This window comes from Copadichromis virginalis, linkage group LG22, assembly GCF_057382275.1.
Source record: "Copadichromis virginalis isolate Kocher_CV1m ecotype Utaka linkage group LG22, C_Virginalis_male_GT1.1, whole genome shotgun sequence".
NCBI lineage: Eukaryota > Metazoa > Chordata > Actinopteri > Cichliformes > Cichlidae > Copadichromis > Copadichromis virginalis.
This window is the reverse complement of record NC_140638.1, coordinates 15693654-15716696: the sequence shown is the minus strand read 5'-3', so window position 1 is coordinate 15716696 and position 23043 is coordinate 15693654. Positions and strand designations below refer to the sequence as shown.

Below are 23043 nucleotides of genomic sequence, written 5' to 3'. Positions count from 1 at the left end.
ATATAAAAGAACCTTAAAATTATCTCTGTATATTAGAAGAATTGAACCCAGTAACATGGGAGGGCATGTCTTCCCTGCACTACTAGTGAAGGGTGTTTCTGCTGCACTTTAAACCACTACAGGCAACTAACTGATTCATAAACAGACAGAACTGAACTAGTCAAAGGACACAAAACAAAACCAAAATCTAAGCCTTTAAGTCTTTAACAGTGGCTAAAATGTTTAATGTGTAATTGGTCTAAGGAAGTCAGAGCTAGACTAAAACAGAGCAGATTTGTTCATTGCAGTAAGATAATGCTGACATTCCCTGGATTGTTTTTAAAATTCAGTCGCAGGGGGTTGGCTGCATTGATTGCATCTACTGGGTGTTCTTGCCAATTGAAAAGAGCATTAATTTTTTAAAAATATAACTTACCTCTGACAAATTAACCATGCACATAAGGCTACACTGTAAGGTACAACAATGTACAATATGACTTAAATGTCAGATAATCATAACAGTATTATCTCCCTATAATTAAGTTGACAAACTGAATGTTTCCTCTCGTGAAAAATCAAAAAAGCATGACATTAAGACTGGACTATATGGAAAATACAGGCCATAAGCCCTTGACTGAGGATTATATCTGTCAGTTGTCTATCAAAATAAAAACTGTATAATTGTAATCATTTTCTTTTTTTTAAAAAAGAAGCCTGATGAAAACTGGAGATATATTATCTGATTGGATAAAACCAATATTAGTAGTAGTACCACAGTGAATGCATACTTTCAACAGTGAAGGAAAGAGAAAGTGTGATGATGCTGGGCTGTGTGAATGCAAAACATTTTGAAATATATAGCGAAATATAACTCCTCCGTTGCAGCTAAATCTCTGAAAAATGACAGGTCTTTCTGGATTATACCTGTCACTGAAAATATAGGGGCCTATATAGAGTTTGAAAATGAACAAATAATAGATTTTAATCTCAGTAATGAAAGGTGGAGTGACTTTTACTCCAGTGAGTTACTGTTGTGCCTACATTACCCTGATGTTCAACTTCAAAAAAATTTATATTTTCTGCAAAGAAGACTATTACAAAGCAATGGTTCTGTCCTGACATTTGTATGGAATCATTCTGGAGACTATGTCTATCCGTGTTATTGGTTTTGAACATACCACAGCAAAATTAAATAAAGCTCGACCCACGACTGTTGACGCTTGGAAAATCTTCTCATCCAGAGTTATCTCCTGGAAGAGGCAATAATTGGTTTTAACTTTGTGTTTTTGTGTCTTTTCTTTGCTGTCCCTATGCCTTGTTTGCTAATGTTTGCTTTGCTACTGCAGTTTACAGTTGTGCTGTATATGTCTGTACCCCCCCCCCAAACCCCGTCTTAAATCAATAAAATGTTGATCACAAAAAAAAAAGAAAATGTATATTTTATTAAAACGTTGTCAGGGTTCCTGGGTTGTTGACCCAGTGTTTTCAGTTCTTACTTTGTCACGGTTTAGTTTTCACGTTTCCTGCTTTATTATGTTAGCATTATGCATTATGTTCTGTTCAGTTCAGCTGTGTTCTCACGTGTCTCTTATCATCATCATTAGCCAGTGTATTTAAACCCTCAGTTTCTCGCAGTTCACTGTCTTGTCATCGTCAATTGTGTGTGTGAGTTTTTCATTTCAGTTCACTTCAGCCCAGCCAGCCATTCAGCCCGTCCGTCCACCCGTCTCATGTTATGTTCACCATACATTTATAATAAACACCATCCACATCCTCAATCTGCCTGCGAGGCCTGTGTTTGGGTTCTCTTTCCACACCACAACGCCCTCACAAAAGTAAGTGGCCTTATACTTACTTTTATACTTATACTTACGTATTCGTGTACCCAATTAACCAATATCTAAATATTATATAGATAAAATAACTTAGTTTCATGCCTGTGCCTGGGTCCTTTAAAATGAGTGACAGAGTGCCCCTGCCTAAATGATGGTGTGTGATATTTTTAATTAGGACCCACGGCAAATATGAACTCAGTAGATAACTCCAGCAATAAATGACACAAACAGAGTGCTTTTGATTCAGGTCTCCTAAGGCTGCACATATATGGAAACATCTTTGAACTGTCAATTGTACCTCAGATATACTATTGCCTTAGTTCCTCAAACTGCCAAGAAAAGTGTGTCTATGTTGCCTTTTCCATGAACTTTCAACACAAAGTTTTATAAATGAGGGACAACAAGAGCCATTGGGACTCAACAACATTGATTGGCAAAGTAAAATAATGAGCTGTCAGCAGCTAGGGATCTGCAGGTTCTACACAATTTACAGCAACAGTGTCCACTGTACATTTAAGGAGGGACAAAGAACACTGAGTAACATGGGAACTTCCGGTAATGGCGTTTACTGGGTAGACGTGTTTTAGGTCCGCTCCGCTACTCGGCTCAGCATTTACCTAACGAACCTACTTCTTTGAGATTTTGAATCCCAGTTTTGGATGTCTTTTGCCTTTGTCGATTACTGAAGATCCAAAGAATGTCAAAGTCAAAGGGCAAACAAGACCGAGACCGAGAAACCTCGACATCTGCGGCACCTGTAACTGCAGCCGAGATTAGCTTAATGCTTGAGGAGCATAGAGCTGCATTGCTAGCGGACTTTAAGTCATTCTTTGAGGACTTGTCCTTTGTATGATTTGCCCTCATACCATTTGTTCCACTACTTTCAAATAAGACACTGTGCATCTTCTATCTTGCTAGAGTTTTCAAGTCAGCCTCTCAAGCCTTGGTGGGAAGACTTATTCCAGTTGAAGCCTCACAGTAAGGCTCTAATATCACAAATATATACTTTAATTATGGCATCAAGCAATTACTCAACCAAGAAAATTGCTTCGAGTTGGGAACAGGAACTGGGTCTTCAGTTTGTTGAAGGTTACTGGGACAAAGTAATTGACAAAATTCATTCCTCAGCCTCATGTGCAAGACTCGCCCTTATTCAGTTTAAGACGGTATACAGATTACACTTCTCAAGATTTAGACTATCTAAAATATACCCCGGCATTCCTGACCTGTGCAACAGATGCAACACCTCCCCCTGTGATTTAACTCGTATGTTTTTTGCCTGCCCATCACTTCAATTATACTGGACTTTTTACTTTGAAGTGCTCTCTCATGTTTTGAGCGTTACTCTCAAACCATGCCCACTAGTTGCCATTTTTGGTGTTTCTGAAGATGCCACCCTAAACCTTAGTCGTAAGCAACTGGATATTATATATATATATATTCACTTCACTGCTGGCACGACGCCGAATTTTGCTGTCTTGGAAAGCTCCTCACACTCCAGCCCGATCACGTTGGCTGGAAGATGTTATGTTCTCTTTAAAATGGAGAAAATAAAATTCAGACTCAGAGGAAATGTTAATAAGTTCTCACAGATGTGGCAGCCTTTTATCATTTACTTTAACTCATTGAAAACACTTGTATCATGGGGTTCCCTTTTGTTCTGGTTTTGGGGGGGTGGGGTTGTTTTGGTTTTTTGGGGTTTTTTGTTGTTGTTTTCTGTGTGTGGGTTGTTGTTTTTTGTTTTTCTTCCTTTTCCCCTTTTTTTCTTCTTTTTCTTTTTTCTGTTTTATTGTTATCATCCGAATTCTAATGGCACAATCTCTCTTGATATATATCTTTGTATCGGTTGGTACTTGCTGTATTGGGCCTGATATGTCAAATTACATGTGCAAAACTTTATAAATAAAAAAAAAGGGGGGGGGGGGGGGGGGGAGAACACTGAGTAACATAAAAACCTGGATCATGTTAGTGTGCCAGATGTAGCCAAACATGCTCTTCCTGGAATCCCTGGCAGGTTAACATAGATATTATTACCTCCCTATATGATTTGATCAAGTTTAAAACAATCTGAGATGTTTAATTATAAATTGGACCTTAAAGGAAATATTCAAAATCTTTTTTGGACATGCATTGTGTCATTTCCTGAGTCAACCAAAGTCATCAAGAGGATTGCATTAAAAAAAATCACACCTAAACTCCAAACTCAGGTTTTTCCAGTTGTTCACTTAATTTCTTATGTTTAAAGCAAACTGTGCATGTCTGCTATAAATTCACATAAATGCTGCAGTGTGGCATACAGCAATAATTAAAACATTTTAAAAACTTCTACTTCAGTAAACTTCCACACACTGATCTGACACACACACACACGCACTATATGCACACTTTACACACTCTTGCCTGCGTCACTCTGTGCCTGCACACATGCATGCACACAAGCCTTGTTCTGCCCACATGCAGTCTGTCTGTTTTCCTGTTTCTCTCAGGGACACTTAAACACAGTACACATAAATATATGAAGAGCTTTTTTCCCCATAAAATTCCACATAGAGGTCAACATTTCTGTTATCTTGAAGATTGCTTGAGTCTTTTTGAACATTTTCAGCTTTTTTTTTTCCATTTCATTTGACACATGTATAGTAGTAAGATCTTGAAAATAGAGGTCGATTTTGAATTTATTTTCAAATTGGACAAAAACTCTTCACATCTAGTCATGCACACACATAAACACGCGCCTGCACACGCACAACACAAAAACACGTGGAGTCCGTACCTCGACAAATGGGAGCGGGAAAGTCCCAGACGGCGGCATTTCCGGCATTGGTGATGCATGTGAGTGTCGCATGACCATCTAAGACATAACCAGGGACACAGCTGTACCGCACACTGTCTCCCACTGCAAATCTTCCTCCACCACTTAGCACCGCTTTGGGTGGGACACCAGGGTTTCCACAAGATGAACTGTGCAGTTCTGCAAAAGATAACAGAAAAAGAGAAAGATGAAGGCTTTTATCAGTTTTGTTTTGGGATTAATTTGATTAAAATATTGAAATATACATTTTTCTATCTCAGCCATCACTCAGATAATATGCTCAGCCACTTTTTTATATGGCCTGTATTTGTATAGCGCTTTTCTAGTCCCTAAGGACCCCAAAGCGCTTTACACAACCTGTCATCCACCCATTCACACACACATTCACACACTGGTGATGGCAAGCTACAATGTAGCCACAGCCATAGTGATGCATGTAATTCAGTCTGTCAGATCACACACACATCTAACTAAACAGACGATCAATTTCAATCAGTCCAGGTGAACCTTTCAGTTATGCTTACCCCCATAATCCAAACAGTTTTTTTCTGCTTCTAGTTCCCGTATATTACACACACACACACACACACACACACACACACACACGGTCTCACCAATGGTTATTTTATTTTATGTTGTGCTCTGAGGGCTTTCAAAACACAGGTGACCCACAGCTCAATACTGTGACTGAATCAGAGCTGCTGCTGCTCTGCTAATGTGCAGCTCACACTGTGTCTTCTGTGTAGACATGGTGTTACAGCCCGGTCCCATTGCGTCTGTCATTAAAAACAGTTCTGGGGTCAGAAAAGCAAGACACTTGCATTGTGGTGATGCAGTTTAAATACCTCCATTACAGCCTATTCCAGAGTATTGCTCCAAGCACAGACATAGCTGGGAGCCTACTGGTCTTTACAAATACATACTGCCGAGCACGATGGCTGTAAATGGGCAGTTGGATTGCCTTTGCAATCAAAGAAGAGAAAATTCAGCCTCGGAGAAAGGGCGGAAATGCTAAAGTTTCTTTTCAATCCCCCCTCTTCCCGCTAGCTTAATTTGCAGTTCTGTGCCAAAGACGTATGCACAATTATAGGCTTATAAACATCCGCCAACACAGACGCACAAACAAGCGCGAGAGGGAGTGAGAGAGCGAGACAGGGGGAGAAGGGGTATTACAAGCCATAAAACAGGAAGTAGATGGGCGCACAGGGAGCAACTCTGGTCTTATTGTTTGAACTTGATTGATACAACTATGAAACAGTTCAGACAGATGTGGGGTTAGGGAGGGGGAGCAGGAACTAGACAGATAGGGGTGAGAGGGAACTGTGGATTGGTGAGGGTGGTGGGGCAGAGAGGGAAAGGAGCAGGATGCCCAGCATGATAGATAGAACTATGAAACTACTAAGACACGGAGAGCAAAAAAGGTAAGAAAGCAAAATGTTAAAGGAAGAGAGAAAAGATGAGAAAAACAGAAATCAACAGCAGTGGTGAGGAAGACTATGCTCCCAAATGAGAGGTGGCAGTATAGCAACACGTATTCTTTAAATGTCACGAGAAACTCTGGAAATCTTTCACTTTACTCCTCGAACTGCAAAAATACCCAAAATAAGTTTGTAAAAAGCTCTAGTACAGCAGCAGGGAGCTCTCTGTCATACTAACTGCAATAATTTGTAATTACTATTCACAAAGCAGGTAGAGGAGATTTAACGTCAGTAAATGAACGGATGATATGACTCTTGAATTGGCCGGCTGATAGATTCATTTATAAAATGACTTTACTGTCACACCTTTTCAATTACATCCCATTCCTTCCCCTTTAGCCACAGTGCGGGTGATTATGTGGACATTTATATTTGGAATTTTTATGTGGCCACAATCAACCTGTCTTTTCATTTTCCTTTAAAATAAACCTGTCAGCTTTCTTTTTGTTATTATCATATCTCTTAAATGCGTATATGCATGTGTACATGTCATTAAGTCTGCCTGCCAGCTCCCTGACACACACACCTCTAATTGCCATTCTCCTTATCTCCACACACACAGTGACAGGGAAACACACACTAACAAGACACACTTGGACATTAGCGCACATGCGCACACACACACACACAACCATGGTCATCCATCACTGTGGCGAACCCCTGTGCTGTACTGTGATTGGATGTCAGGTTGGCCTAGTGTTGCGACCCGTTGGCCTATCGATTTTACCAGTCAGCATGGCCCCACTTGGTGTCAGGATGTTTGTTGTTGTTGAGCATCCTATCAGGCACACATTTACTCTCATCCAAACACACACACAAACATTAACATTGGTGGTCCAGAGTGCAATCCAGGGCACACGCTAACAAACAGTTTCCCATTTTAGCTACTTGGAGCTTGACTGGTATCTCCATCACTTTTTCCATTTATCTATCTTTTTGCACTGTTTCCCCCTTTGCCATTTTCACTATTACTATTTTCTGTCCAGCTTCTTTACTCCATCTGTTTCTGCTGTCTTGTTAGGCTTTCATTCCCACTTCTGTTGTTTTTACCCCTCTCCTTCTCTGCACCTCCATCCATCGATTCCCCCCTTCTCTTCCCTTACTACCTTATCCTCAACAAAAAACCTTTGACAACACCTCCCTCCTTTCTATTTCTCCCTTGTTTTATCCATACTAATATATCAACCCTTATGTCCATCTCCCTGTTCCTCCTTTCATTCTTTCCTACCTAGTTTATTGTGAACATCACACACTTTCATTACACTAGTTTATTCAGTAGCCAGCAGCTATGCCACGCTCTTCACAGTGGTTTATTGCTGCCTGCCCTCTCTTATTTATTCTCTCATACCCACACTTCTTCTTCCTCTCATTTCTCTCTCTTTAGCTATCTCTGCTTCTCTTTCGCTATCTCAGTCTCTCCCCAGTTTACCATAACCATGATTTCAGTCTCAGTTGCTTCATTACAAGCTGCTGCTTTTATGGGCCATCTGTAGAACTATCTGCATTTGTCACACATACACACACACACACGCACACATGCACGCGCACACACACACATTCAAAGGCCTGCATGTAAAGGACTATACAGTTTCTCTCTTTCTACCACACATACACATTCTCACACATGTAACCATTTACCTGGCTTTTATTTCTCCCTAGATAAGCAATTACAGCCGAGTCCAAGTACAGAGAGCACAAGAAAGAGGGGAAGAGGTGGGGAGGAAAGAACTGAGCAGAGGGTAAAAAGCACGAGAGAATGCTGCCATGCTTTTAGACTTTTTAGTGAGACAAATGGCACTGCAGACTGGAAGACTGGTGAGGGGGAGTGAAGGACAGTGAAGTGGGCGAGGGGGACAGAGAGCAAGACAGGAAAACAGAGGCACAGAGACGGGGGGGTGATTCATGGAGTTCAGAGGTTTTACACCTCAGTCAGCAGTAATTTTTTTTACAAGATGAACTGAGTTTCAGACCTGAACAGAGTACAGTAGAAGGTAAAATGCTTGAATGCAAAACATAGAATATGTGGTAAGAAATCATATACATAGATTAAAGGGCAAAAAATAAAAAATAAACCAAAAATGTGATTTTGAAGTTTTTTTTAAGATGTATAACACAAAAAGATTTTGTTTTTAGAGAGTTCTGTAACAATCAGGTGTCTCTTCTGGGGCACTTAGATTTACCGCCTGTCAACTTCCGAGTCAGTTGCCTGTCAGTTTGATTCATTTATCACTGTGACCAACTCTTTTTATAGACTTGTGAAGGACTTGTATCATAAAACACTTTTTGTCTAGTAAGTTAACACCACTTTACAGCCTTAGTTGTACATCATAAACCATACTGTATGATACAGTGTGCCTCTCCTGACAGTGTAATCATGCTGCCACTTTACACAACAAACACATTTTATCTGCTTAATCTGTTTCTCTAATCCAAGCAGAGGCACTATTAAGCAATCATGAATAAATAAAAAAAACACAAGAAAATAGTTTTATATAACAGGCCCAGAATATACATGTTGTTACTACTTTTAAAGATCAGCGTGAATGTTTTGCACATTTATTTTCCAAACCTTTATTTTGCACAAGGTGACGTTCTGAATACATCCTTTTCTTCATGTCAAATTTTCTGTAACGTGAGGCGTACATTAGCATTCTGATACAGCTTGGCAAAATGTGATTGGCAGTTTCCTGTCTGCAGCAATAGGTTGCCATTACCAAATAAATGAGACGGGTTTAGAATTGCTGGAGTTAAATGTCATTGCCGGGGCAAGCCGTGTGGAATATTTAGGACCAGGACGCGGCAGCTCTGGTGCAGGTGAGTATTTATTAACGAAGGGAAAAACAAACAACAAAGGCACTGGGAACATGAAACTGGAACCTAAACTGGGTAAAACTAACAAAACAAACCACAAACGAAGATGCAAGGAGGTCCGGGGAAATACACAAGGAGAGATGCAGGGAGACCGAGGGGAAACAACACAGACGAACCAGCAACTACTATGACAGAAGACACAACTTAAATACACTCAGAGAACACAGGGAGATTACACACAGGTGGGGAACACAGCTGGGAGTGATTAACGTGACGAGACTAGGGAGGCAAACTGAAAACACTCACATAAGACGCAGACCTTCACAATAAAACAGGAACTACGCATGAAAGGACACAAACTAAAAAACACGGACTAGATACAGGAACACACGGGCAGAACAGAGTACACAAACACTGGGTCAAAAGGACCCAGGATCATGACAGATAACCCTTCTGTGAAACTGCCCTTGCTACTGAAGGAAGAGGATTTGAAAATAAAAAAAATAAAAAATAAAAAATAATGTTATATTGTACTACACTTGTTATCCATTCAATTTTAGATTATTTTATAATCTACAATAGCATGCAAAGATCACGAGTCATCCCTCGTTTTTATATATTTGATTCACATAATCATTGTCAGTATGTACAGAGGAGGCCAGTAGAGAGGTACATCAGTGATACGGTCATCTGTAAAACACAGCGGAGGCTCTGTCAAGGTTTGGTGCTGTATTTCAGTATATTGTGTTGGGGATTTTGTCAAAATTATGGAATTATGAACACAGAAACATACAGTTAGATTTTAATACCATGTAATACTATCTGAAAAGCATCTAATTGGCAACAGCTTCATTTTTCAACATTTATCCCAAACACAGTGCCAATGCAATAAAAGTGTACCTGGACACAAATTTTAAAAAAGCGCACAATGGAAAACTCTCAATGGACTGACCTCGACAGAGCTTGGACCTCAACGTTACTGAAGCAGAGCAGGATCATGTTGACAGAGAATGGAACAAGAGGCAGCCAACATCCAAAACATCCTTTTAGAGCTTTGCATGTTCTCCAAGAAGCCTGGAGAACTATTCCTAAAGGTTGCTCAAACAGATTGTAAGAAACCTTGCTTAACAGAGATCAGGCTGTGTACACACTATGTTTTCATAAATTGCTGCACTTTATATAGAAATGACGGGTTGCTCAAGACTTTTGACAGCACTCCATGTACATCTGTCTGGATTAATTAAACGATTATAATCTTAATTCTAAAATAAAATGCTGCTTGTGGTAGCATGCATCAGAGTCGCAAGCAGGTATGTGATTGAAATTGTTAATGTGTCCTTGATTGTACAAACAAAAACTTTAAGGGGTTATGTGGTAGTTTTGGAAATAATCCAATGTTGTGGTTGAAAAATGTCAGACGTGTTTTTGCCCATTTTGTTCAAAAATAATACATCCATATATTTATAATATTGACAGTGGAACCTTTCCCACCAAACAATCCCTGTATTGTTAGAAAGTTGCTGCAGAGCTGTCAAGTAACTGTCATACTAGGATTCGAGTTATTTTCTGAAATTCTAACTATGACAGCTTAACAATCACGAATGGGATAATGTGAAATTATTCTACATGGCTTTGTGCTTTTTAATATGAAAAGATTAATGCCAAGATGAGATATCCACCATTTGAAAAATGTGACACCTTTCTCTATAAAAGCATTAAAAGAATGAAAAAAAAGCAGTTAAAAGAATCGTGCTGAGCAGAAGCTGAGCAAATACAAAGAGTGATGGGATGAATGGTAAAAGTTTTCTCCTTGATGTGGTTATACACCAAGAAGAAAGCTTTTCTGTTTATGTGACTATATGTATATGTAGGTATCAACTACATTTATTTCTATACAGTGTATATGTGTGTGTTAAAGCAGTTAAAGAAGAACATTGGAGCTGCTATGTAGGTCCTTGTAATAAAATCTTACAGCGTGTGATAAACAAAAGGAGCTAAAGTGAAGTTCACAGCTGGGCACTGTTTTAAAAGAGTAGTTAAGGTAACCCCCTCACCTCCACCCCCCACCACACACACTTCTATATAACGTTTGTGATGGCGAAGAGAAGAGAGTTGACATGATATATGATAATGGAAATGGAACAACAAGTACCAGCAGTTCTGGCCTCTTCCAGCTATTACCAGCCACAGTCCAAAGTGAGGAACAGCAGGGGGTAGGACTAAGATCTTTTCCAGACAAATTCCCTTTTCAGCCTCAAACTGACTCTCGGTGGCGAACCGCTAGCAACAAAACGAGCCATTCATTTTCACATTCATTGGTAAATGGTAAATGGCCTGTATTTATATGTATTTCACTTCCTGGTCAAAATGACAAGCTGTGAGACTAGATTGTCTGAACCCTCTCGGGTCCAACTCATCATTGGTGATAACCCTAATCCTAAATTATGTCCTAAAAATATGTAATTTTTATCTTTGTTTAAAACTGTTCTCCACAGTCTTGGCAATAAGGTGACAAAGAAAGCAATCTGACTGTGTCAAAATAAATAGGCTTGGGGTTGATGATGACCTAGACCTTAATAAAAACATACATTTTACATTCAGAGAAGTATGTGTGGTGGTAAGAGATGCCATCTACAGATACAGCCATTTAAAATTGACCAGCAAGTCTATGGCAGATTTTTTTAAAAATTTATTTATTATCATTATTGTTTACTTTTAATCACATATTCGCTTATATTTTGGTAATTTAATAAAAGAAATCAGATTTATATATATATATATATATATATATATATATACATATATATTTTAAACCTCTCAGTAATAGGAACTGGAGTCTAGCTCTGCAGTGTTTGTGTAAGGGTAATGGCCATTTTCACCTTTATCCTGCAGCAATCATCCACTTGAGTTGTGATTACATGACCACTTAATATTGAAAGTGTCATAAGTACTCCGCAGCTCTGCATTTGGTGAAACTGACAACCTGATGATGTTGGCACTATTTGTCTGTTCTAATCATGTTGCAAAAGTACATTGGTAGCTTAATTGCCTCCTAAGGGACTAAGACAGAGCCATGTTTGGAAAGCAATCCAGCAAAATTGAAAATACAACTGAGAAAGAGCTAGAAAGATTTTCTTTAATGTTTTGTATGGGTAGGCCATTAGACTTTACACCAGAGACCTTCATTTGTGGTTTCTCTCTAACATGAGCAGTTCAGTACCCAACATAGAGTTTTCTGAGCCAGAACTGGCATTTTGGCTGTTTGAATGTGCACTGATATCAAACGCCAGCCTGGCATGCAAATACTTATAAAATAGAGAGAGTAAATAGAAAGCAAATTTGGTTTATATCTCCATTGGATCTGCGAATCAGCCATTCTGTTAGGTAGTCCCGGCTTTTGCCTTCAGAACTTTCCTAATTCTTCATGGCTTACATTCAACAAGATGATGACACCTTGATTTTCGTCCATACATGACAGGGTAGCACAAACCTGCTCCAGATTTGTCAGCTGCACATCCATGATGCATATGTCCTGTTCCATTGTATCCCAAAAGTGCTCTACTGGATCTACTCTGAGCTTTGTTCTGCTGGAGGTTTCTTTTTTATGTTAAGAGAGTTTTTCCTTCCCACTGTTCCCAAGTGCTTGCTCATAGGGGGTCATCTGGTTCTTTTCTTCTGTATTATTGTAGGATCCTTACCTTACAATATAAGGCACCTTGAGGCGACTATTACTTGCGCTGTATAAATCAAACAAAATTGAATTTAATTGAAACTGATGTGCTGTGTATTCATAGCTACACTTCTGCCCACCTTGGCGCTAACAAATGGATGAGTTATTCTGGCCTTCCTATCAGCTCCAAGCAGCCTGGCCATTCTCCTCTGACCCTTGGCATCAAATAGGCATTTTCATTTCATTTTTTTCCTTTCACTTACTGAGTAAGCACTGCTTACTGAATATTTTTCAGACCATTCTCTATAAATCCTAGCGATGAAAAATCCCTGTAGATCAACAGCTCCTGAAGACCAAGCTGTCTGTCACCAACAACAACGCTGCATTTAAATTCACTTGAATCACCTTTCTTCTCCAAGTATGTTTGTTTTGAACTTCAGCAGGTGATCTCACGAAGCCTGCATGCCTAAAAGCACTAAGCTGCTGCCATATGGTTGACTGATTAGCTGTTTGCTATATAGAACAGTTGAACAGATGCACTTAATGAAACAGAGGGCAAGTATGTAAGCCAAGCATGAAATAAAAAAGGCTACATTTCAGTAGATGCCCTACATACTCTTTCATTGTACTCTAACAATTAAAACAGACACAATACACAGGATAATTAGTTGTTCTAATATTGTCAGTAACTAACATGGTTGATATAATGTCAGAGTAAGAGTAAGCAAAAATATGTGTTAACAAATCATTTAATGTCTTCTGTAATGTCACTGTTGCATATAATAGAGAAGACTAGGGCACTAGCAAGCTTTAAGGCAGGTCATGTGTGTTAAAAGATGAACTGCTTGGTTTTAACTGGGTGATGAGATGGCCACAATGGTCTTCCAAACTATGAGTTACAACGCTAAAACAAGGAAGACAGCACTTAAGTTACACATCAGATCTTGAAGATTCAAGTTGAAAAGCTTTACTGACATACATTGTGTAATTTGAGTGTATAAGGAAAAACACACAAACACACACACACACACACAATTTGTGCTAAGGGCTTTCTTGCACCAGCGCTGTCAACACTAAGCCTCATTTCACAAATTGTATAGAACAGATGACAAGAGTGCAAAGTGCATGCTGCCTGGGGATACACATGCTACCTCTTTTCTTTTCTATGTGTTTTTAATGTAACCTTTTTTTGATCCTATTTGTACAGCCTAATAATGGTCTAAAATATACAATCCAAGGCTGTTGCGCTTTAATAATTTCAGCTAGTACTCAAACCCCATCACATTACATAATTCTTATCTAATACATAACACTAACGGCTTAGGCAGTGAAGAAAATGAATGGCTCTACGAACTGAATTGACAAAATATAGGGCTTAGGATTCAGGATAGTCATCTTTCAATTGAAAGCGTCCTACAAATAATGACTTCATAAATGTACTAGGCCTGCTGCTATCTCAAATATTACCTTAATAGATAATAGTAAGATCTTTTTAAAAAGCTAAGATTTTCTTTTCATTTTAAATTTACTTTTGGGTTGTGTGAGTGCACTTCACAACAAATGTGTAAAATAGCCCAAGTTTGATTACTTCTGAAAACATTTATCGTGGGGCAAAGTGGTAGCAGAACGTGTGTGTGTGTGTGTGTGTGTGTGTGTGTGTGTGTGCGCGCATGTCAGAGGGAGACAGAGAGACTGTGAGGCAGAGTTAAAGCGGGAAAAATGGAGAGCTCTCAGATAAACTAACAGTTGTTCAAAGCTTTAGCTCATCTGGCAGCTGTGAAGATCAGTTAATACACACAACTGTGTTGCTAATGATTGTAACTTCTAGTGTAGATCAGAGATTATGGACTCAGAGCAACAGACCACTAATGTCTCTCTGGGTTTATTACACCCCAGAACACAAACAATCAAGCACACACCCCACTCTCCCTAAAGGTAAAAGGTGCTGTGAGGGTTGCGATAGTGGTGCCTTGATGTTCAGGCTGAACAATAATTATCTGTGTTCATTGAGATCATGAAGTAGCTTCCAGCAGCCAGTGTCAGTGTATACTAAATGTTGCATATGCTGGCCTGCATAAATGCTGTTCTGATACAGAATTTACCATAACCTGATTATTTGGCAATTAAAATATCACAGTAATGATGATATATTACTGGAGTGGATGGCGGTGTGAAAACTTTGGGTTCTCCAGTAGTTAGGCTTAAATTAATGCCTCCTTCTTCGTCTACTTTTTACGATACTGCTCAGTAAATATCACATATATATCACTAAAGGGGCCGCTGTAGATGCAATTATTGGACATAATATTTAATCAACACTACTAAGAAGAACCCGCATTCATAATAAGCAGATATAGTGAGTAGCCTGGCTTTCCTTTGAAATATATTGCAGCTGACTACAAATTTCCATATGCCAGAATTAGACCCATCCAAGGGAGGATGCAATTTAATGTGGCAGGGTAAAACAAGTTATTCATTTTGAGGGTAGACAATAACCCTGTCCAACACAATTACCTCATTTTTGTGGATGGAGTATCCATCTAAAAATGTTAGTTGAAAAGATGTGCTTAGGTTTTTTTCCAGGCTTGCAATTTCCCTGTATGTAATTGAATGAGCAGATAATGACAGCAGTCTGACTGCTCACAAAGAAACATGGGGATGTCAATTATAAGCTCTTTACCTCCACTTCACCGGTGTGTGTGTGTGTGTGGTCGTTCACGTGCACTCTAGCGTGAGTGTTTGTGTGTGGGCCTCTTGCGTGCATGTCACCGCACGTGCATATACAAGGATTGGTGTGTGTGTTTTGAGTCCATGTGGGTGTAACTCCTTGATGCTGTGATCAATGTTTCTCTGAGGTTTGGTTCAATAAACCATTAGATATCTCCCTAAAGACATCCTGCCAACAGAACTTCATTAGACTGACACACATACATATAAAGAAAAAAGAAAACATGCCACACACACACCTGTTACCTCAAAATGTATCCTGTTTTAACAGGCTGTGGGCGTCGGAAATGAACATAATCCAGTTCTAGTTTGTTTGCGGTTGCTTCTTTTGTTTCTTTTTTCTTTTACTAAAGCAGTACTCTGCAGCATCAGCTATCATTTGATCTGACCTAAAAGGGCTGACTCTGACTGGAACAAATATGCTCGAGCAGACTTGATCAAACAAAATAGTAAACCGTCCAGTGACACAGGCAACACAAGAAACGGACACGTTTTCTTTTATTGAAGTGACTTACTGTAGATGATGGTGATACATTGCTAAAGGAACACACTGTGTGTTATGAGGATTTCTTTGATATGCTTTTTGCTGAGAAGTATAGCTGGTGGATTATCTTCGTGTCCAGCACAGTGATTATTTACTTCACTGCAGTTAAAAGAAATATGTTACACAGACTGAACTGCATCAAGTACCACACAAAATAGCAAACACAGAGAAGCAAAAGTAATAACAATTTTCTCAGTGCATGAAGAAAAGCTTGCGTGTATTACTAAAAATCAGTAAACCATTAAGCTCCGTCTTAGCCTTAGCTCTTATGTCAGAGTCCTGCACTGATTTTAGTAAGAGTACTGATCAGCTTTCTACTTCCTGTAGTTTTCTTCTCTGTTTCACACATTCATCTTTCACTTCTACCTCTGTCCCTTTCTTCCTCTCTTATCTCTTCTCACAGCCACCCCTCTTCTTACTGTTAATTAAAAGTCTGTATCTGTGTGTGTGTGTGTGTGTGTGTGAGAGAGAGAGAGAGAGTTTGCTTGTGTGCAAACATCAGGCTTCAGTATTAATTAAAGGTGTGAATGCTAATTGGTCAGATCAATAACGGGTCGTTAGGCCTCGGGGGCTGCGAGCCAATAGGAAATCATTATGTGTCTGACATCACTGTCACTCTGCTAAACTTGCACTGCACAGTGACACCATGCATACGCAGACATGTACGTCTGCACTTGCACACAGAGATTTGCACTTGCACTGCTGTCATCTGGAAAGATAGGTTTACTTCAAACACTGTGACAGAGAGAAAAGAGCGAGAGTAAAGAAACAGAAGCTGTTATCTGAACAGAAGAAGCAAATTGGCACAAAATGTAAGCAAAGAAAGAAATTGCAGCATGTACCCAAAACAAAATCAATATCTATTAAGGAAAACAAGAGATAGCGTGAGAGAGAAGATTTTCAGAAACAAAATAGATGCAAAGCCAACATTGGGAGGAACTACATAGAGCGGATCATCTCAGAAGGCCTTTTTGTACTGATCAATACCACAGCAGCCTTTGTCTCTATGGCATTTATGACACTACTACTGCTTTCTCTTTCTTTGCAAATCTCAATATGCACCTTTCAGTATTATTTTATCTACTACAGCCTTTTATGTGCCTTACATACATATAAATACATTTTGTTGATATTTAAAAAAAAAAAAAAAAAACAAGAAAAGAGACGAGGATAGTATTTGATGAACTGTACAGGACTGGTGGCTTCTCTGATGGGATAAAGATAGCAGACAGTCAGCTCAATTTGCCATTTCAAACCAGCTTGCCTAGTACACTGACAGCTTCATGCCCCAAGTAACATCCACTGTCACATTTCCACAATATAAGCTTGTTTTTATATTAAACTGTCCTCTTCAACACCTTCTACCTCTACTCTTTATACAGCTTCACAGGCTGAAGCTGAGACAGAGCCTTAGATTTAACAGTGTAAGCACTACTTCATGCTATACAGTAAATGACTTTTTGCCACTGGATTTATCAACTGGTATTCTTGCTCTGAAATCTGATTTAAATTTCAGATCCTCAGAAATCATCTGGTTAACAATATTTCTGGTGGCTGTGCTACTAGATGAAAATGCGATACAGTGAAGTTTGCTGTCTCCAGGGGTCACTAACCATGTTGTCACTTGTCACTGAGACAGTATATATTTAATTCTGTCAGACAAACCTTTCACTTGTCCACAAACAAAAAAGCAATATGCGAGAAGACAGCAAATTAGAGGTATGCAGGGGTAATGCTGTTAAATTGTATAGCAAACACAAACTGTTGCCTGCAGAGGCAAATATTACCAATTTGTATGTGTATGTACGTGCTGATCAAATCTGTATGTGCGTTTCTGCTCAGTTGAGACAGGCTAGCTAACTATCTTTTGTGTGATATCTAGTAGATGTGCTTACTAAAGTATAACATAGGACTGCACGATTAATCGTTAGAAAATCACAATCTCGATTCATACTTATGTGCGATCTCATTTCCAAATGACAACGATTTAAAAAAAAAAAGAAAAAAAAAGACGACAACGATTGCACCGCATTTTGATCCGGGACGTAATCTGCATGAAAACAAGCGCTCACTCTTCCTGCTTGACAAATGACAAGGGCGGAGCCTTATACCACGTGATACAGAAGCTGTGCCGTGTGATGCTAAAATTGGCAGGAAAAAACAACGGAGAGCACGTCAGGGATGACGAGAAAGTGACAGGAGAAAATCCGTCCCGGTCAACCACCCAAACATCAATAACGGGAACCTTATACAGCGCTTCCCTATACACGTCGAACTCCCGCAGGCACAAAGAAATTACGGAGGCTATCACTTATCACCTGACCAAAGATATGGTCCCATCAACACTGTGCAAAACGAGGGATTTAGGAAAATGATCAACACCCTAGACAAACGCTACGCAGTGCCGTCCCGCAACTATTTTTCTATTGTTGCACTACCTGCTCTATACACGCAGCGTTGAGCAACGGTGGAGACGGAATTTCAAGCAGTACAACATTTTGCGGCAACAACAAAACGTGAGACATTTGTTGTTTTTATGTTTATTTATTGTTTTCATGTTCAGTCTCAACTGTTAAGAAGTTGATGTGCAGTTAATAAGTGCAATAAATATTTATATTGGAAAAGAAAATTGTGAGAGAATCGTGATCTCAATTCTAAGCCAAAAGATCGTGATTCTCATTTTATGCAAAATCGTGCAGCCCTAGTATAACATATTAAATTTAACATCTTAAGATACCCTGGAAGTGACTGACAGATACTAGGACACATGTACCCACACACAAATGTAAACAAATCTCACCTTAACTGTGTACCTACTAAATGATGCAGTCTCACTGAAAAGTTGCTTTGAGTTGTTAGCTCCCATGGATACAACAAGCAGTCACCCTCCTGTACCTACAAGCCTGCCAGTAGTGAAATCAGCGATTAATTAAAAATGACTCAGGATACTTCCTCTATTTCTATATTTTTTTTTGTTTTCAAGTAGACAATTGGAAAATGAAGTGGGCTCAGCAATACAATACACACAACATAATATGGGTTGATAAATGCGCAGTAAACTTACGGGTTGGTGGAGGATTTGAACTAATGGCAATATACGATATATGATGTAATAATTTCAGATGCTAACAGACATTCAGTGGAATGGTAACTTCCAAAAAGTTGAACTACAAAGCCCACCCACGGACACACAGGCATTAATAACACTACGTACATTGTATATCCCTTCGAGGTGGTCTTTTGATGTTAAGTAGTTTTTCACTTTTCTACAATAAAAGCTTAAAGAATGTCATAAATACACATTTCCAGAAAACGAGCAAACAAAAAGCTATATTATTACCAAATCGATGGTACTACAATGCACACAGCTGGCTTGTTATTGAATTTAAACTATTACTGTTAATGACTGCTTCTGGGAAAATCAACAGGTTCAGGTTCAGAAAAAAAGCCTAAGGCTTCACAAAAACATGGATTCATGGACTACAAGCCATATTTATATATGACAAGCTACTAATGCAGTTTTCATTGAATGGTTCACACACCAGATGTAAGTCCTGATCCAGAAGCTTACCAATGGAAGCATTCATATTGGCTTTTAAAACTAAAGTTGAACATTGAAGTGATATCAGAATGTGTAGTTTGGTGCCAGCTTTTATTTTGAAGTGCACTTCACAACACCTCAACATTAAAGCTCTTTCAACCTGTATCAGTGTTGTCCCTTTTAATCTCCTCTCCTTTCATCTCTCTTCTCGCCATAATACTCTCCTCTATCACTAGTCTTTGTAACAATTGTGTAGTATCGTCTAACACCAAACACAACCCAACAAGTGGTCCTTGTGTAACTTAAATAATTTCCCTGCCAGTACATGATGGAAACATGTTCGTGTGTGCACAATTTGTCTCTGGTGTGCAATATCACCAAGGAATCAATCAAGGAGTAAAAGTTGTTTTCATCATAAAACAGAACCTAAATTATTACAGATACTATCTGCTATGACAGAAACGTTGTCTCTGAGTGAAGGACTTATTTTATTGAGTTAAAAACATAAATATATAGATGTACACTAAATGACTGGTTTATTACATACACCTACCGGTATGAAATTGGACACCTTTTTCTTTTCAGAGCTACCTTAATCCTTCATGACACGGATTCAAAAAGGTGCTGGAAACATTCCTCAGTGATGTTCGTCCATATAGATATGACAGCACCACACAGAACTGTAACTGCAGATCTGTCAGCTGCACATCTCAGGCTTGTTACATCGTGCATTATCTTGCAGGAAACAGCCATGAGAAACTTGGCATACAGCACGAATACTCAGGTAGGCTGCTAAACAATTCTAATTTGGTACTAAAGGGCCCTAAGAAAATATCCCCCACACTATTAGACCACCACCTGCAGAATCTGGTAGGTGCAGTACACTGGTATAGCCCCTGTACTACGAGCGGCTATACCACATTCACTTAAATCACTTTTTCTCCCCATTGCCTAAATACATGTGGCTGCCATGTGATTGGCTGATTAGCGTTAACCAGCAATTTGTTTTAACAAGCAGTTGAACAGATATACCTAATAAAGCAGCAGGTGAGTCATGGCAGATGACAGCCCCTCCCTGAGCCTGGTTCTGCCGGAGGTTTCTTCCTGTTAAAAGGGAGTTTTTCCTTCCCACTGTCGCCAAAGTGCTTGCTCATAAGGGGTCATATGATTGTTGGATTTTCCCCTGTAACGCATTATTGCAGGGTCTACCTTACAACATAAAGCGCCTCGAGGTGACTGTTGTTGTGATTTGGTTCTGTATAAATGAGATTGAATTGAAAGTGAGTGTATCTATTTGTATTAATCTCAATGCTGACAGTACTGATAGAGAAATCAATTTGAAATGACCTTTAAGTCAGAGTTTCTCTTATACTGATGACTATTTTTAACCCTTCATTTTATCTTGAAAGCTTTTAGCAGGAATGTTTGTTGACTAAATCAGCCCATACTTCACAGCAAGTAGTCAAATAAGTAGAAATGGTTTGATCAGCAATCTTGTGTTCTTTATCACAAGGTCCATTATATTGCTAATGTTAACATTTTCCCTGAAAAGACTTCCCCAAGCTGCTAATTACCAAAAGAATCAAATGCTCAGGCATCAGTTTTAGTGGGGAAAAAGCCAAAACTCAATGTGGCAGATGTTCTCACACTAAACTAAGAGTGCTGTGTTGCTATACTTTCCACTGTAATACTGCTGTTCACTTTATTAAGAAACAATAGTTGAGATATTAAAAGCAGTGGGGTAGTTAAATAACAAAATCTGCTGAACAAAAAGCAGAGCACAGTGGCTGGAGAATACAGGGCTGATAGTCATGTTAGCAATTAATTGGATGATTAAATATTGAGTGAAAAACCCAGTGGAATGCCCTTAAATAATGAAATCTGCTGATGAGAGGCCACTGAAAGAGGTTAGAGACCAGTCTGCTGATGTTCCTTATCACATTTTTTGGGATGGTTATACATTTGGTGAAAATCCTAACTGGCTGACAGCATTAAGGGATCTGTTTTGTGTAAATGCTGCCTCTGAGTTCTGTCTAACTCACGGCATTAAGAACTGCTCTGTCAGCATGACCCTGTTCATTTTTGCCGTTATGCTAATCAGGTGACATTCCTTCTTGCTTGGCAGAAGGAGCTGATTGGATGGGCCGAGGTGGAGACCCTGAAGGGAGGCCGTTTGATTGGTTGGCTCATATAAAGCTGAATGATGGACTGACATTGGCCAGGTGGCCATATTATTATCAAACCACACACGCACTCACACACAGACACACAGAACTGCACACCTATATTAACTCTGTACCAGGATATATTTTAGTCAGGTGGCCAGTGGTTGTCTGACAGACCTGAATATCAAATCAATATATCATTCGATGTAATTTCTATCCTGTCCAGCACAGAGGGGTTTGGCAGCTATTCCATATATTTTCATCATAAAGGTGTTTAATATAATTCAGATATGAGGTCAATATATCATTTGCTGGACTGCTTTTAGTGAGAAACCTCTTCCTTGCCAATTCAAGTGCTGAAAGACTTTTATTTAATAGTATTAATCAGATGTCACAGTAATGGCTCGTTTGTGGACAAGCTTTGAAGATGGACATCTATCCTTTCTATGCAATAAAACACTTGTAACCTTCTTAATATAAATACATCACAGAATTGGTTAGTTTTATCCAGGTATCACATTAAATTGTCACTTTCTGGAATTTGATAATTAGAGGAAACTATAGTATACTTCATAGCAGGAAAGTGAGATGTCTGGCAGCAATTTAATGTAATTATATCATCCAGACATCAAACTGATACATTGTGCGGAAATTCAGTGAAGGGTTGACACTGAGAGATTTAAAAGTTATTTTGTACTTTACCATTATATAATTACATGCAGTAATCAAGATAATGACCTAATACCACTTGATTTTAACAATGATATGACGAGTACCACTTCTTACATAAAATATCTATATATTAATGATAAAACCAGTGAGCTCTATCAAAACCTTTGCAACCTTGTTGTTGAAAACATATGGATGGCATTGGTTACAAAAAAATTTCTCAACTGCTTTGGATGACAGGTAGTCATTGGCATGGATAAAAGAGAAGCCATATATATATATATGTTTATCCTTCAAGCTCGGGTCCTCTACCAGAGGCCTGGGAGCTTGAGGGTCCTGCGCAGTATCTTCTGGACAGAGATCTCCTATGTTGTTCCCAGGATCTGCTGGAGCCACTCGCCTAGCTTGGGAGTCACCGCACCTAGTGCTCCAATTACCATGGGGACCACTGTTACCTTCACCCTCCACATCCTCTCGAGCTCTTCTCTGAGCCCTTGGTATTTCGCCAGCTTCTCGTGTTCCTTCTTTCTGATGTTGCTGTCATTCGGGACCGCTACATCGATCACTACGGCCGTCTTCTTCTGTTTGTCTACCACCACTATGTCCGGTTGGTTAACCACCACCATTTTGTCCGTCTGTATTTGGAAGTCCCACAGGATCTTAGCTCGGTCATTCTCCACCACCCTTGGGGGCATCTCCCATTTTGACCTTGGGACTTCCAGGCCATATTCGGCACAGATGTTTCTGTATATGTTTCCATATATATACATATACATATATACATATATATATGTGTATATACATATACATAT

At 39.2% G+C, this 23043-nt stretch overlaps 1 protein-coding gene across 1 annotated transcript in view; it reads right to left on the bottom strand.

The window, feature by feature from the left end:
• Window positions 1-23043, bottom strand: part of csmd3b (CUB and Sushi multiple domains 3b) — a 324793-nt gene that overhangs the window by 253494 nt on the left and 48256 nt on the right. Inside the window, exon 3 of the mRNA XM_085446982.1 lies at window positions 4588-4785. Within this exon, the coding sequence (XP_085303108.1) occupies window positions 4588-4785 (198 nt within the window). The remainder of the gene's footprint in view (window positions 1-4587; window positions 4786-23043) is intronic.